General features: G+C 46.0%; 1 protein-coding gene across 1 annotated transcript in view; it reads right to left on the bottom strand.

Moving 5' to 3' along the window:
• Nucleotides 1-306: 306 nt before the first annotated feature.
• LOC128937663 (mastermind-like protein 3) overlaps nucleotides 307-16833 on the bottom strand; it is a 28950-nt gene continuing 12423 nt past the window's right edge. The window contains exons 3-9 of the mRNA XM_054277458.1: nucleotides 4183-4227; nucleotides 4018-4050; nucleotides 2771-2917; nucleotides 2310-2364; nucleotides 1403-1591; nucleotides 1201-1278; nucleotides 307-512 (exon numbers count right to left, since the gene is read on the bottom strand). Coding sequence (XP_054133433.1) covers nucleotides 307-512; nucleotides 1201-1278; nucleotides 1403-1591; nucleotides 2310-2364; nucleotides 2771-2917; nucleotides 4018-4050; nucleotides 4183-4227 — 753 coding nt within the window. The remainder of the gene's footprint in view (nucleotides 513-1200; nucleotides 1279-1402; nucleotides 1592-2309; nucleotides 2365-2770; nucleotides 2918-4017; nucleotides 4051-4182; nucleotides 4228-16833) is intronic.

Genomic DNA, 16833 nt, shown 5'->3' on the forward strand with positions numbered 1-16833 from the left:
GAAAGTGCGGCAGCTTCTCCTTGTGGGATTGCAGTGTTGTGGTCACTTTGGGAAGGGATTTTCCTTAGGAAATTGCTCAGAACGGAGCAACCCTAAAGCGTATTTAAATAAAATTTATACCCACTCTAAGATTTTTTTATGCTGCCAGAACTGTGTAAAAGAAAATCAGGTCCCAAAATTAACAATTTAAGGCTGCGTTTTCCCCCGCCTCCACCCTCACACCAGAAGCGGGAAAGCGCGGAAACTTCTCCCTGTGGGAGTGCAGTGTTGTGGTCACTTTGGGAAGGGATTTTCACGGGGAATCGCTCAGAACGAGGGGCCCTTGACGCTGCCCGGCTCCGGGAGGCGGGCGGCCGCGTAGGCCGAGGCTGCCAGGCAGGCGGCGGGCTCGCAGAAGCCGGGCAGGCCCGCGGGCCCCGGCAGCCCCGGCCGGCCCGCCTCGCCCGGGGAGCCCGGCAGGCCCCGCTCGCCCGCCTTGCCGTCCACAGCGTGGCCGGGGATGCCCGGGAGACCTGGAAAGGCAACGGGGTGGGATGGGTGGGGTGCTGAGAATCAAGCTGAGAGATGGGTTTTATCTGAGAAATAGGGGTTTTCCCCTCAGAAATAGGAGTTTTTCCCTCAGAAATAATAGGGATTTTCCTCTGAGAAATAATAGGGATTTTTTTTCCCTCAGAATCATGGATTTCCCCTCAGAAATAATAGGGATTTTTTTTTTTCCTGAGAAATAATAGGGATTTTTCCCTCAGAAATAGGGTTTTTCCCTCAGATATAGGGATTTTCCCCTGGAAAATAGAGATTTTTCTCCTCAGAAATAATAGGGATTTTTCTCAGAAATAGGGATGAATTGAGGTTTTGTGGGATGAGCTTGTGCAGGTTTTATGGGATGAACTTGGGCCCATTTTGTGGGAGGATCCCAGGCAGGTTTTATGGAATAAACTTGAGCAGATTTACAGGATGAGCCTAGGCAGTTTTTGTGGGATGAACCTGTGTAAATTTTGTGGGATAAACCTGAGAAGGTTTTGCGGGATGAACCTGGGCAATTTTTGTGGAATAAACCTGAGCGGATTTACAGGATGAGCCTGGGCTGGTTTTGTGGGATGAACCTGTGCAGGTTTTGTGGGATGGATCAGAAGGTCCCCGGCCACCGCTGGGCTCATCACCCCAAGGTGACAAAGGCCACCTGGGGACACCTGGTCTCACCTGGGATCCCTGGAGGACCTGGCATTCCCGGGTGGCCACGGCCAACCTCTCCCCGCTCGCCCTTCTCTCCTCTCTTCCCTGTGGGTACAAAAAGGAGGGAAGGACTCCATGGCAACCCTGGATGGGTGATCAGGGATGGGGACAAACATGGCAGTGCCACCCCAGGAGGGTTTGCACCTGGCACCATGTCACCACCACCCACCTTTGGGTCCGACATTGCCGATCTGCCCGGCAGCTCCCAGGATTCCGGGGACACCTCGGGGTCCCATGGGGCCGTGGGGTCCCTGATCACCGGGTGGCCCTGGGGGGCCGGGGGGACCGAGAGGTCCCATGGCCCCGACCCCACCCAGGGCAGCTCTCTTGGCGCTCACGGCCACCTCTGCCAGCTGCTCTGTGGGGCAGAGAGGGGCCGGGATGGGATCCACGGGGTGGGATCCATGGGGTGGGAACCATGAGATCCACAGGATGGGATCCATGGGAAGGGATCCATGGGGTGGGATCCATGGGGTGGGAACCATGGGATTCATGGGGTGGGATTCATGGAATCCATGGGATGGGATTCATGGGATGGGATCCACAGGATGGGAACCATGGGGTAGGATCCACAGGATCCATGGGATGGGATCCACTGGGTGGGATCCATGGAGTGGGAACCATGGGATGGGATCCATAGGAAGAGATCCATGGGATGGGATCCATGGGGTGGGATCCATGGGATGGGAACCATGGAATCCATGGCATGGGATCCATAGGATGAGATCCATGGGGAGGGGATTCCACCGGATCCATGGGGTGGTGTCCATGGGATGGGATCCATAGGAAGAGATCCATGGGACAGGACCCATGGGATTCATGGGATCCATGGGATGGGATCCATAGGGTGAGATCCATGGGGAGGGGATTCCACAGGATCCATGGGGTGGGATCCATGGGATGGGATCCATAGGAAGAGATCCATGGGATGGGAACAATGGGATCCATAGGGTGGGATCTATAGGAAGAGATCCACATGGGATCCACGGGATGGGATCCACTGGATCCATGAGGTGGGATCCATGGGAAGAGATCCATGGGATCCGTGGGATCTGGTGGCCCCGCTCCGCCCTCACCTTGCAGCATCTTCAGCACCACGTCCACGATGTGCTGGTCCCCAGCGTCCCGGCCCTGCCAGGAAGAGAATTTCACTCCTTTTGTCCCCTCCCAGAGCCCTTCCCAGCCCAAATCCCAATCTCCATCCCCTCCCTGCATCCCAGGTCACCTTCCCACCCTGCTCTTCCCTGTTCTGTCCCAGGGCAAGTGCTCAGCTTGCTCTGTGCTCATGGCATTAGAGTCCAAAATGAGGATTTTAGGGAAAAATCCCAACCCTTTAAATCCCTGCTGCTGGCTGGTTTATACAGGGACAGTTTTTGGATGCCATACACAGTGGGAAAGGCAGAATTCCTCCCCAGGAAAGCAGGATCCCAGCTCCTGAGTGGAACAGCAGCGTGTTCCCCGAGGAGCTGGGTGGGAAGCAGAGGCAATTCCTGCCGAGCAGGGAGGATGAGGAGGTTTGTAGGATCAGGGTACTCACGGCTGTGCCCCTCGGGCCCGGCATTCCCGCCACTCCGCGCTCCCCCACCAGCCCCCGCGGGCCGGGCGGGCCGGGATAGCCCCGAATTCCCGGCGCTCCTGCATCCCCCGAGGGGCCGGGAAAGCTGAGCTCTCCCTGGATGCCTTGCTGAGGAGGGATGGAGAGAGAGGGGCATGAGGGGCTCAGGCTGTGCTGAGCATGGGGGCTGCACCCCGAGAGCCCAAAATGTCCCAAAAAACATGGGCAGGGCTGGGTCCCAAACCGGGCTGGGGGTGAACCCAGGCTGGATCCCAAAAACTGGGGCTGGATCCCAAAAATTGGGTCTGGGGCTGAACCCAGGGCTGAATCTCAAAAACTGGGGCTGGATCCCAAATGGGGCTGGAGCTGAATCCAGGGCTGAATCACAAAAATTGGGGCTGGGGCTGAATCCAGCATTGGATCCCAAAAACGGGCTGGATCCCAAAAATTGGGGCTGGATCCCAAAAATGTGGGCTGGATCCCAAATGGGGCTGGAGCTGAATCCAGGGCTGAATCACAAAAATTGGGGCTGGGGCTGAATCCAGCATTGGATCCCAAAAACGGGCTGGATCCCAAAATTGGGGCTGGATCCCAAAAATGTGGGCTGGATCCCAAATGGGGCTGGAGCTGAATCCAGGGCTGGATCCCAAAAACGGGCTGGATCCCAAAAACTGGGGCTGGATCCCAAATGGGCTGGAGCTGAATCCAGGGTTGGATCCCAAAAATTTGGGCTAGGGCTGAACCTAGGGCTGGATCTCAAAAATTGGGGCTGGGGCTGAATCCAGCATTGGATCCCAAAAATTGGGGCTGGATCCCAAAAATTGGGGCTGGATCCCAAAAATTGGGGCTGGATTCCATATGGGGCTGGAGCTGAATCAAGGCCTGGATCCCAGAAATTGGGGCTGGGGCTGAATCCAGGGTTGGATCCCAAAAATTGGGGCTGAACTTGAATCAAGGGCTGGATCCCAAAATGGGGCTGAGACTGAATCCAGCACTGGATCCCAAAACAGGGCTGAGCCTGAACCTGGTGCTGAGCCCAGAACCGAGCCTGAATCCAGGGTTTAACCCCAAGGAGGAGCTGAGCCTGAATCCAGGGCTGATCATGATCACTGGGCCCCATTTCCAGGGAAAATATTCCCCCAGCACCTCAGCAGGGAAGATCCAGCTCAGGATCCCACAAATCCACCCAAGTTTTGGGGTGTCCTCGGTCCCAAATCCCCATCACTCACCTGTCCCTTGGGTCCTGGCTCTCCTGACTCCCCCTGGGGACAGAGGACCCAGGAAAGGCAATGAGGACACAGCAGGGATTTAGGGTTGGGATTTAATGCCAGGCAGGATCCCCCAGCTTAGCAAGGGATCCCCCAGCATTCCAAGAATCTTCTGGAAGCACTCACCTTCTCTCCCTCGAGCACTGCCAGGCCGTGGACACGTGGATCTCCCTAAAGGAAAGGCAAGGAGAGACGGGAACATTCCCAAAGGAAACGTTCCCAAAGGGGGAATTCATGGAGAAAGTGTTCGGAGCCAGTGTTAAAGCCAGCTCTGTTAACCCCAGCTCTGTTAATCCCAGCTCTGTCAATCCCAGCTCTGTCAATCCCAGCCGTGTTAATCCCAGCTCTGTCAATCCCAGCTGTGTTAATCCCATCTTTGTTAATCCCAGTTCTGTTAATCCCAGCTCTGTCAATCCCAGCTCTGTCAATCCCAGCTCTGTTAATCCCAGCTCTGTCAATCCCAGCTCTGTCAATCCCAGCTCTGTTAATCCCAGCTCTGTCAATCCCAGCTCTGTTAAACCAGCTCTGTTAATCCCAGCTCTGTCAATCCCAGATCTTAATCCCAGCTCTGTTAATCCCAGCTCTGTTAATCCCAGCTCTGTCAATCCCAGCCCTGTTAATCCCAGCTCTGTTAATCCCAGCTCTGTTAATCCCAGTTCTCCAAATCCCGGCTCTGTTAATCCCAGCTCTGTTGATCCCAGCTCTGTCAATCCCAGCTCTGTTAATCCCAGCTCTGTCAATCCCAACTGTCAATCCCAGCTGTGTTAATCCCAGCTCTGTTAATCCCAGCTCTGTCAATCCCAGCTCTGTTAATCCCAGCTCTGTCAATCCAAGCTCTGTCAATCCCAGCTCTGTTAATCCCAGCTCTGTCAATCCCAGATCTGTTAATCCCAGCTCTGTTAATCCCAGCTCTGTCAATCCCAGCTCTGTTAATCCCAGCCCTGTAAATCCCAGCTCTGTTAATCCCAGCTCTGTTAATCCCAGCTCTGTCAATCCCAGCTCTGTTAATCCCAGCTCTGTCAATCCCAGCTCTGTCAATCCCAGCTCTGTTAATCCCAGCTGTGTTAATCCCAGCTCTGTCAATCCCAGCTCTGTTAATCCCAGCTCTGTTAAACCAGCTCTGTTAATCCCAGCTCTGTCAATCCCAGCTCTGTTAATCCCAGCTCTGTTAATCCCACTTCTCCAAATCCCAGCTCTGTTAATCCCAGCTCTGTTAATCCCAGCTCTGTTAATCCCAGCCCTGTCAATCCCAGCTCTGTCAATCCCAGCTCTGTTAATCCCAGCTCTGTTAACCCAGCTCTGTCAATCCCAGCTCTGTTAATCCCAGCTCTGTCAATCCCAGCTCTGTCAATCCCAGATCTGTTAATCCCAGCTTTATAAATCCCAGCTCTGTTAAGCCCAGCTCTGCCAATCCCAAAGGAAATGGTGAAGTTTCTTATAGCATTTTTGTTACTCTCATGCAAGGGAGATGAAAAGACCATCACAGAACAGCCAACCCTGAACTTTTTAAAAATCAGGAATCAAATCCCCAAAATGATAGAATATCCTGAGTTGGAAGGGACACACAAGGATCATAGAGTCCAACTGCAGACCCTGCACAGGATATCCCAGGACTCACACCCTGTGCCTGGGAGCACACTCCATGGACTCTGTAGCAAATCATGTAACACACTGACTTTTAGCTATTTCAAGTGAATATAGGATTCATATGTGCATTTTTCCTCCAAAGAATGAAGTTGTGGAGGGCACAGCAAGACGCATTTTGTTCTGTGCTAGCAGTCTGTAAGTGGTGAGGAAAACCTTTGCTTTCTGATATTACAAAGAGAGGCATGAAAAGAGAGCAGGCTGCTGGTGCCTCCACACATGAGGTGCCCCTGAGTGAGTGCAGAGATCTATGCTCTGATTACAGACAGCACTGAAGGATGTCACAACTGCCAGAGAGCCCCACGCCTGCAGGCAAGCAGGGATTTCCCTCTGCCTCTAGGACTCATGTCTTCAAATGGATAGTCCAAACGGGAGTCCAAAAATGGGCAACACACTGAAACTTTCTTCCACAAAGGGGAAGGCATCTGTTCCGATGGCTTGACTGAGTCTGAACCACAGGTCACCTCCTGTGTGCAGTGCACAGGGAAGCCAGATTTCCCAGAGGATGCAGTTCCACATGGGTGATTGGCATATGTGGTGCTACTGACAGGCAGCCTGAAAATTTGGCATTTTTTCCACGTTTTAATTCCTCAAGCTTTAGCACTGTGGGATTCATACTTCAGAAGCCATGATTCTTGGCATATAATTTGCAGAGGGGCCCTGCACCTTTCCTTTCCTTCTCCCTTTCTCTTCTGGATTTTTATACAGGATTTTAATTCTTTTCCTTCCCTTCCCCTCCCACCCCCAGCTGCTTTAAGTTGATACAGGAGAAAGTAGAGGTCACAGGAAGAGTGAAGACACATAATCTAATTTTCATTTTGCCCATTAATCATGCATGATTCCAGCCAGCCATTTAACAAGGTGGAACTCTAAAGTGATCACTCTCCAGAGTGATGGGGGAAAATTCACTCTAATTCCCATTGCTGCTCCCCACTCCTGTTCGTGCTGCACAGAACCGCCTCTCCCTCTTACAGAGAAAAATGGATCTACATGTCCCAAAAAATGTATGCTGTCCTGGAAGCCTTCTCAAGAGCTTTTTACTATATTTAAAAGTGTCAAGCTGAAGCTGTTGGTGCTTCATTTGTGGGTGGCTGGATTTTGTGGAGGTGTGGCTCAAAGAAAATCAAATAGGAAGCTTTCTATTTTAGTACATTTTGCTATGGAGTGGTAACTATTGTTACACGTTATTCTAGCTCACAAATCAGAGAGCCTGGAAGCAGTTCTGTGTCTGCACCCCTTATATGCTCTCTGCTGTTTCTCAGACTCCCAGCTAGTCAGGATCAAACCTCCTAAAGTGAGACAATTCTGGAAATTACAGAGATGTGCATTAGGGATGTATCGGGCCCTGCACGTGCACAGGTGAGGCAGGAAAAGGAAAAGGCACCTCCTTTCCCTCCTTTCTCTGCTGGAGTTTGATGAGTACTGCAACATTTGCCATCTTGCAAGATGGGTGAACTCTGGACATCCCAGCTACTCCACAGTCAAGGAAGCTTCTGTATTTCACAAGGTTTCTGTGCCAGCTGTGAATGCCCCAGTCTCTTTCCACTCACTGTGATTTTGTCAGAGAAAGAGAGCTTATCCTGAACTTTGAGGTAAGAGGCCCAAGGACACTCCCTCGGAGGGGAAAAAATGGGTTTTCCATACCAAAGAGGTGATAAGCCTGGGAAGTGTTATCTCCCTCAGAGGCCACTCAAGGGCATCATTCAAGAGAAAGTGAGAATCAGCAGTACATTCCTTTGCCCTTTCAAGGTCTCAGAGAAACACTGGGATGTTTAAAGGAAGAGGAGTGCAAGTACACAGAAGCAGGATAAGATCTGAGTATGTCCAAGGCTGAGTTGCTGACAAGCCCTGTTTTGGGGGGACCCTGAGCAGTTCAGTCTGCAATGGAAAAGGCATTTGCCAAGACAGCATTGCCACTCTGGAGTCTTCTGCTCTACTCTAGTGACAAAGAGGTGCTCATTGGCTCTAGGAAAAACCTGTGTCCTGCAGCTGGCTGTCCATCTCTCTCCAAAAAACTGCAGCCCTGTGTCTAGGAGGTTTCTCTAATAAGATCAGTGACTCAAGTAAAGAGGCTGTGATTCCTAAGCCAAATTGTTAAGTCCCCAGAACTACAGGGATTTCCCAAAATGCCAATGCTATATCATCCCTGACAGGCTATGGAGAGGTGTCATGGGGACCAAAAGCCCCTTTAGGGCCACTCTGATAGAAAAAGGGCGACAAAGAGGTGAAATGGAAGATTTATTACATTTTGTTTCCCAGTTCTTAAGGGCTAACAGCTAATGCCTGTGAAAGCAGGAACATGGTAAGGGTAGCAGGGATTATATTTATCTGTCAGTGTTTCTAATCAAATGTACCAACTGTGGAAGACGTTTGGGCATTCTTGTCTAGTGAAACCAAAATGATAAAGATACAGAGAGAAATTTTAAAAGAAGAAATGAGAATTAGAGACTCAATCACATAACTGCACTCAGTTTCTGTGGGATTTGGGAGCATCGCTGCCTTTGTGAAAACTTCCCTTTGCATGTGAAGAACACAGCTGGGTGAACTGAAACACTGCACCTGCTGTCAAGAGGATGGAACAAGAACAGGCAGACCGGCTCGGTGCTCATGATTCTACTAACTCAAGTTTTAGTACTCCAAAATAGAATTACCATGAAGTTCAGGAGCAATTATGTGTAACAATTAAAAGAATTTTCATAATACCATTATTGAGCAAGCCCTCTGTATTACAAGCAACTTTATTAGCTGTTGAGCCAAGCCATATTTCACAAGCCAAAACCCTGATCAGGCCACATTTGCCAGGTGAGTATTATGTTGTGTTTCCTTTTCAGGGGCTTGATCTGAGAGCAGCAGCACAGAGCTGAAATTTTGTTTGCTTGGTTTGATTTTTCCTAAGTATGTTTTCAGTTTTTACTGAAATTGTACATTGCAAGCAACTCCTGGATACACAACCCCACCTCTCCTAAGAGACTTTTCTACTTTGGCAGGGACACTCAACAGCATGAAATAATCCCCTTCCATTTACAAAAGAAGCTCCCAGTCTCTGAGTTTTGAACTATTAGTGATCCATCACTTGCAACAAAACCCAACATGGATACTCTGCGAACAGCCTTGATTTAAAATATTTGCTATTGACTGTGTGCAGGAATGACTGACTGTGCTCTGGCTTCCAGGGACACCAGCAAAAACAAGAGGGGATTGTGTAAGTTTTTTGGTTTAAGTACTTAAATCAGTTTCCTCTTTTCCCCCATAACACATTATTCTAAGCAAGAGGATATAACTCTGCTTGCAGGAGGAAAACAAGAAGCAGATGATACAACAAAAAAGCAGAGACAGATATGCACAGAGGCCAATTAATTTTTTTTTTAATTTGAATGCAAAATGCAAAGAGAAATGACACTAAACACCTAAGCTTCCTTCTAAAGTAATGAATAAGCCCAAAAATCTTTCAGAAAGATTGTATTAAAAAAATCTGACGTGCCTTTTAATTAGATAAAGGAGTTCAACTTTGTAGTGACTGGAATACAGCTTAACATAACATAGATTTTGTACTTGGATCCAGATACTATGACAGAAAATATTTGATAGCAAATAGAAAAAAATACAACAGGTCCCCATTCCTGAACAATAATGATAGAAAATATGTGCATAGGATTTGAAGAACAACATCAACAAATTCTATAAATCCTTGCCTATTTTCTGCAACTGAGTCAGGACACTTTCCAAAATAAGCCTGAAAAAATTTTTTAACTTTTTAATCATGTGTTGCCTTTAGACATTTTAAATTTGTGTTTTTCTCTTATACCCAAATACCTCGTTTGAGGGAAAGCAAAAGTAAACATAAAAAAGAAATTGAATGAGCATGGTAAAAAGTCAGTGCTATAATCTTTTTTGTTGATACTGGGAACATTTTGCCACTTTAAAAATAAAGCCTAACTGAATGCTGCTAAGGCATCCAAAACTGCACCAAAAAATTATGGTCCTACCCTATTAATTTCTGTTTTCCAATGACTGCTGCTGATATAATGTATTGGAAGACATGACCTACTTCCTGTGTTTTCAGAGAATACAAATAAGGAAGATCTCATTGCTAAATATATTTTAAAACCAGAAGAAAGAGAGGGGAGTCACAAGAAGTAGGGCAGAGAGGTGGGCTTGAGGGAGACAGAGGTATTTTGCCAGAGAACACAGAACATTCCTGGTTTTCCCTACTGATCATGACTTTGTTTTTAACAGGGGCACAGCATTTATGTAAATGCCAAGCCTCTGGCAAATAAAACAATGGCATCATGTGTAGTCCCCTCCCTGGAAGAAGAAGAACATGTCTTTGCACAGTGCTTGGCCACCTGAAGCTGCTCCAAACTCTGCTGGCCAGGGGCTCAAGGGAGCCACGGCTGCACCCCAAGCCTTGGGATTCTCTTCTGTCATTAAAGGATATCAAACTTGTGTCAGCACAGGTGGCTCTTGAGCACACCTGAGGCTTGGTTTGCTGTAGGTTAGCTCCTGGGGTCCCCATGGGAAAAGGCTCCAAAACATCCCTTGGGTACCACTGCTGCTGCCTCTGCTCTGAAAGTCAGCACTTATTCCCCAGTTTAAAAGCCCCACAGCTCTGAAGCAGTGAATGAGCTGTTTCTGCAGTAAGAGACATGAACTTCTCAGAACTAATTATCAGAGGGAGTACACACCTTCTTCACCGATCCATCTAAACACTCGAGCTTTACTAAATGCACTCTGTTCCCTGGCCAAACTACGTGGGTCTGATTTTCCTGCACAGGATGAGGTAGGATCTTGCTGCTACCAAAGCTGAAAGCCCCAAATGCAACATGGCTAAGAACTGAATTGCCCTGTTTCCAGAGCTCCACATGCTAATTCTCTGCTAAGCCAAAGCATGGGGCTTTGATTTCCTAACCTCAGAATGTTATCTGGCTCTGGTGTAGGATTACCATTAGCTCTGTACATCTGTCCTTACAGTAGGGTCACTGTCACACCATATGTCACTTGAACAACCTTTATTTTTTCTAGATTTTTGTCTCTTTTAAATCAGTGTTCATCTGGAAGAGCCTGGATTCCCTTGGCTTTCAAAATCTGCTTTGCATTGCTAATGCATGAAGCTGTAGGCAAAGTTGCATTAGTGAGACAGAGAAAGGCACAGAGAGAGATACTAAAAGCCTGCCAAGACACAATGTTTTAAGGTTGCTCTTCTCTTTAATACTCACAAAACAAAACTCCAACCGCCCAAACAAAACATCAGAGCAGGTTTATTCCATTTCCATTTACCAAACTAATGACCACATTTTTTTTTCTAAAGTGCTTCTGCATAAGTTCATTATCCAGTGAATATTCCTGACTTGCAGCAGTGTAACAAGAGAGAGTCTGACCTGGAAAGAGCAGGTCAGGCTCCACATGGAAGCCATCACAGGGTGGCAAGTCACAGCCTCAGTACATGCAAGGTATGCCAGTCTTTTGACACAGGAGGAAAAAACTCCTGCAAAATTCATGGACAATTAGTTCTCCCTCTCCCCTCTCTAGTTCTGTGGTAAGAGAAAGGATCATCAGCCTCTAGATTGTCAGTCTCTCAGAGGAACAACAAAAGGAAGGAATCAGGGGATCTGGAGGGAGAAATTAAAGGGGTCTTCCAAGAGCCAGCCTTGTGGAACATGATGAGGATTTTGTACTTCCAGAGGCCCTTTGATCCCAAAGGAACTCAAACACCTCTCTAAATGACATCCTGATCTCACATCAGTAAAAGGGAGCAAAGAAAACCATGTCCATGCAGGTGGCCATAGGATAGCTCCTGTGCTGGAAGGAGCACAGGAACACCTACAGGGCTTTAATAAACCTGGACCCAACCATGTACCACAGACCTGTGCAAGGCAGTGCAGGGGAAAAGGAGATTACCAGAACACAGGGAGAGCAGCAGGAAAGAGAAGAGCCATCCATAGCTTGCTTCAAAGGGGAAAGACATCAACTCAAACCACATCTATAAGAAGCAAATGGAAACACTCCTCAGCTACTCAGAAACAAAAGCAAGACCTGAAGAATTGAACTGAAGCTGGGAGGAAGATCCAGGGCACACTCCTGTTGTAGACAAAGACAACAGGGCTTTTCCTTCCAGCTTAAGAATGAGCAAGTCACAGCAGAGCTCAGACTCAAGATGAAGACACTGAACAGCCTGTCTCTCTCTGAAAACCACAAAGGTTCCCTGCCTCACTTCTATGCCTCATCGTTGACTGCTTTTCCAATGGAAAAGTTCACCATGGAGTGCAGACAAAAGAGCAGCATTAGCTACATCCTTCCCAGGGTACCCAGTGGATTAAAGGTGCTCTTGCAGCTCAGGCTCAAGCTGGTCAGATCAAAAGCTTCATTGGAGAGCTCATGCAAAGAGTTTTCAAACAAATTCAGCTACACTCAGATGCAAGGATACATCAAGTATAATCTGTTATTGTTCCACCAAGAGTAAATCCTCACCTAAGCCTCAATTGATAAAAATTAGTCTAAACTATTCATCCTCTTGTGCCCCTTGTATTTCCTATCTCCTTGCAGTCTGGGGCTTCCAGGTGTGACTGTGATCTTCCCCATGATGGGATGGTAAGATTCAAATGACAGAGGAAGAGACTACAGGTTGACCTCATTGTCAGATAAAATCCATTATGTGTGATTAAAACTTTACAAAATGCAGTCACATTAAAAATTACTATCATGAAGTGCACCATGATTTACTGACTAAATGAATGAGAAATTTATCTGAATAAAATAGTCTTAGCCCTCCTGCATTGACAATGCATGATAAATTGCTGATTGTGAGAAGATCATTGCTTGCTGTTGGATGACTTACACACATTGATTTTTCCTAACAACGCTAATTATCATAATAGTTTCTCCACATATATTACATAAAGTTTCCTCTCAGCAAGCAAAAATTATTTCAGGTCTTTGAGTCCCAAATTGCAAAGAATAAAGATGGAGAAAGGAAGGATTTACAAACTATCTCCTTGCCTTTTATTATGCAGATCAAAGGTCCAACCCACTGGATCTTACTTCATCTTGAAGAGATGGGAACAACATTCAAGAAAGCACAGGCATTGTGCAATGAAGCTGTGATCACAGTGGGTTGTTTTCTGCAAAGTTATGATCTAATTTTGTGAGGCCAAAAAAAGTCTTTGAGAAAGGAGAATGCAATTCCAAAGAACAAGGGGAAAAACCCCCACAATTTCTCCAATTTCATTAAGATGCACAGGGGCAAACAGTGCAGTCCTTATGTAAGTGCTCCCATTGACTAAGGTTGTGTAGGTGAGAAATCTCTCACTAAGTTGAAAAGGAAAAGCACAGTCTATTAATAGGAAATTAAAAGTGGTGGACTAGATAAGAAAAATGGAGGAGAGAGAAAGAGAGACCAGGTATTGTATTCTCAATTAACTGAAAATCAATCACACTGACACCCAGAGCTTCACCCACTGCAGACACACAAGCTTTTTGGTACATACAGTTTCCCCATTGTGTTCCTTTTACCTGGGGGATGTGAGCAGGTGCTTGGGGAACCACAGAAATTATTCTCCTTGATTCTGGACTAGCAACCCCCACGGAGTCAGATGGATAAAGTGAATGCATCTTCAGACTGACCACATACACTAAATTTTACAATACATCCATGTACACTGTGTAGTTTGTGATACACATAGTAATTATGCCAGAAATGTCTTAAAAGGCTTTAAATATTTCTGTTCTATGCACGTCTGTGAGAACAGTGAAGTTGTCTTCAAGTGATGGGACCAGTTTCACATGATATGGGGGGTTTGAAAGTTACTCTCCCAAAAAAATCACTTAAAATTGCTTTTCCATCTGCAAGGCTGCAAGGGTTTGTAACCCTAATTTACTGCATTCTCCTGCCATAGACAAATCCCCTAGGGTGTGCATGTCCTATGCCACTTAACAATAGAACATTCCTACCTGTTTTGTTTTGTTTCAGCCATCTGTGATAAGGGCACACTGCAAATAATCTCAATCCAGTGAAGCTGTTCCATAGTCTGGAACGCTGCAATTCTGGTTGAGATGGATTAGCAGTCAGACTGCAGATGTAGAGGCCAAATTCATCTCATGGATGGTGCTGCAACATTAGTGAGATTATAGCTGAGATTCCCCAGTTCTTCACCTGTCCCATGACTGGTTAAAAAACCATTTACTATGACAACAAATATTTCATACTATTTCCATCTGCCAGAGGTATACAGACCACAGAAAGCCATGGTGTCTGCAGTAATTTCCTGTGAGCTGTGACAACACCAGAAAAAGGTCCTGTGCTATTAAAGGGGTAAGGAGGGGAAGTAGAGAGATAAAAGCTGGATGAGGGGAAACAGGAGGTAAACTTCAGCAGGGAACTTAGACAGAGAGAAAGAAAAATGCCTTATGGAGTAGTGGGAGAGAGAAAAGAAGCAGACAAATAATATAGGACAGATTGAAACAAAAAAAACCAACAAAAACAAAAAATCCCCCCAACCTGCTGGATTCAGAGGGAAATAAATACACACTGGAAAAATAATTCCCTGGAAAGTGCATGCTGGGCAGTCTCAGGAATCTTGCTTTCTCTAGGCAATACTATGTACAAAAATGATTTTAAAAGTCAGATGCTTTTGAGGATGTTTACTCTTCAAGGAATGTCATGTCACAAAAGGAGGAGTCATCTCAGGACAGACCTTACACTCTCTCTAGGTAGACACTTTCAAATTTTTTTCTTTCTATTTTTCAAAGACACAGACTTTTCTCCAGTTTCTCCAAACAAAAGGCATTTCACATGTTTACCTGTTTCTCATACCAGATTTTAACCAGAAGTGAGAGATCTGACAGAACAGATTCAACAGAAGGGTACTGGCATGAGCCAAAGACTAAGCCTCTGGAGTGAGTAATCAGCTTTAACACTGCCCAAGTGTGAAACAGAAGCGAAAAGGAGACAGAGGAAATGCAATTTTGTGACAATGCTGCTAAAGTTGGGCTTGCTTTCTCATGAGGTACTTGGTCCTCTCCGGGCAGCTCCTCTCTTACTGTCCAGGAAGAGCTGCTAACAAGCTCCCACCGGGTGTAAATGAGGACTAAGCCCCTGTCTGGGAGATGTGCTGCCACAGAATGGGTGGCTTTGTCCCAGTGTGTAAGATATGCTTGCAGGCTAAGGCACACAAAATGTTCCTCTCACACATGAAAAAGGGGCTGAGTGTGAGTGGGAGGACTCCAGAATGCAACAACAGAACAAAGAATACAGGGAGCAGCTGATCTGCTCCCCTCCTTATTAACAAGTTTGGCTGTGGCAGACAACACTGAGCTGGTGAGCATTAACATAGAGAGGGCAAGCTTCCCATTGCCCATGAGGAATGAAATCTTTGCTGAGAGAGCAGAAGCCACGTTCTTCAGCAAATTAGATGCATCAGCTGGGGTTTGGCAGAACCTCCTGAGCAAAGGACTCCAAATCTGCACTTAACCACTCACTTGGACAGTCTTTCAAGAGATCTTGAGTGTTCCTACTATGGACACTCACACGTTGCAACGTTAGGAAATCTTTCTGCAGGGAACACACATACCGATAACCTAATGCTTCTATGTGGCATAAGGCTTGACTATTTAGAAATGTTTTGGAAAGCATCAGAAATAGGACCCACAAAGATAAAATGAAAGACAAAATACGAAGTCAGAGATGTGAGGTACACCTTGGTGGTGATGTGGAACATCCTAGCCATGCCGGGAGTACAGACTGACCATCAGAGAGCACTCCTTCACACAGACACAGGTCAGGTGCATGCTGAGCTCAGAGCAGCTGGAATGGGCTATGAGATTGGAAAGCTAAAACTGATGATGCTAACTTGCGCTTTCAGGAAAAAAATGGCACAAAAAACCACCAGGAAAGGGTAGCACTCTATGTAAAAATATGCTGCTACTGGCTATAGACTTTTCAAAACCACAGTGCTTCACAACTGCAGTTGTAATGAATAAAACTGAAGGAGAGTTGATTGGCACACACTGAATCATTAAACTATTGGATCTTACTAAATAACAGGACAAACTGCTCTTTATGTAGCAACCTAGATCATGTAGGAAGGAAAAGAAGTAAAACAGAGGACATTTAATATACATTTTGTGCAGTCAGTAATACAAAATATCTGCTTCTAAAAATAACACAAAACATTTTCTTTACAGATGTGAATAATACACACTGTAAGTCTTCATGAAACTTGACAAGGAAAAAATCACACAACGCTGTATTTTTATAAATCTTAAACAAATGGAGAAGTTTCTATGAATCAAAGAGTTACCACTTCAACTGTGTTTTATAAAGTGGAAAAGACCAGTTATTCTGACACATTCTCTAGCCAAGCAATGGAACAACTGGTTTCAGCTCTCTACCAGCAGTAACTTGGAGGATTTAGCAGTATTCACTTTGGCATGCAAAACCAGACTGAGCAGATGATGCATCTTGATTGCATAAGATTAAAACAAAGGGCAGATAATTAAATATGAAATATGCTTGCAGGATGGTGTCATTTCTCTCCTTCATTCGCATCTCTACAATTTTAAACAAAATAACTAGTGGTTTCATTAGGAAACAATTGCAGCATTCTCACAGTCCCATGCAGGCAAATAGCTGCAGTCTAGTTTTACTGTTCTTACACCCACAGAGAATTCTGTTTTGTTTTGACCTCTCATTACTTTCCCTCACACACTTGGCTCCAAACATCAAATTTTGCCTCAGCCATTCAACAGTTATTCCTTTGGGCTGGTTTTTTTTCTTACCATTATGCATTCATATAGAACAGCTGGAACTAAGAAAAAGCACAGTTAATTATTTCTAAATTTCCCAAAGAAAACCTTTTTACTTTTCTTCAGTTTGAAATTACTTTTTGGTTTGAGGAAGAAGAGAAAAATTGCCTCACATAAAACCTTGCATAGATCTCAAAAACTTAATGGAACATTTTAGCTTAAAAAACAGTGTAATTTTTGAGAAGGAGGTGGGTTCAGGTTTTCTCCCTTTTATTTCTAAAATAATATAAAAAGTCTAAACAAAGCGATTGTTGTGTCTTGAGGGGGGAACTGATTTCTTTTATTATGACATGAGAACCACAAGAGAAGAGAATCTCTATCCCTCAAATACCA

Source organism: Melozone crissalis, unplaced genomic scaffold (genome assembly GCF_028551555.1).
Source record: "Melozone crissalis strain CALT ecotype California unplaced genomic scaffold, PUWL_Pcris_2 ptg000020l_1, whole genome shotgun sequence".
Classification (NCBI taxonomy): domain Eukaryota; kingdom Metazoa; phylum Chordata; class Aves; order Passeriformes; family Passerellidae; genus Melozone; species Melozone crissalis.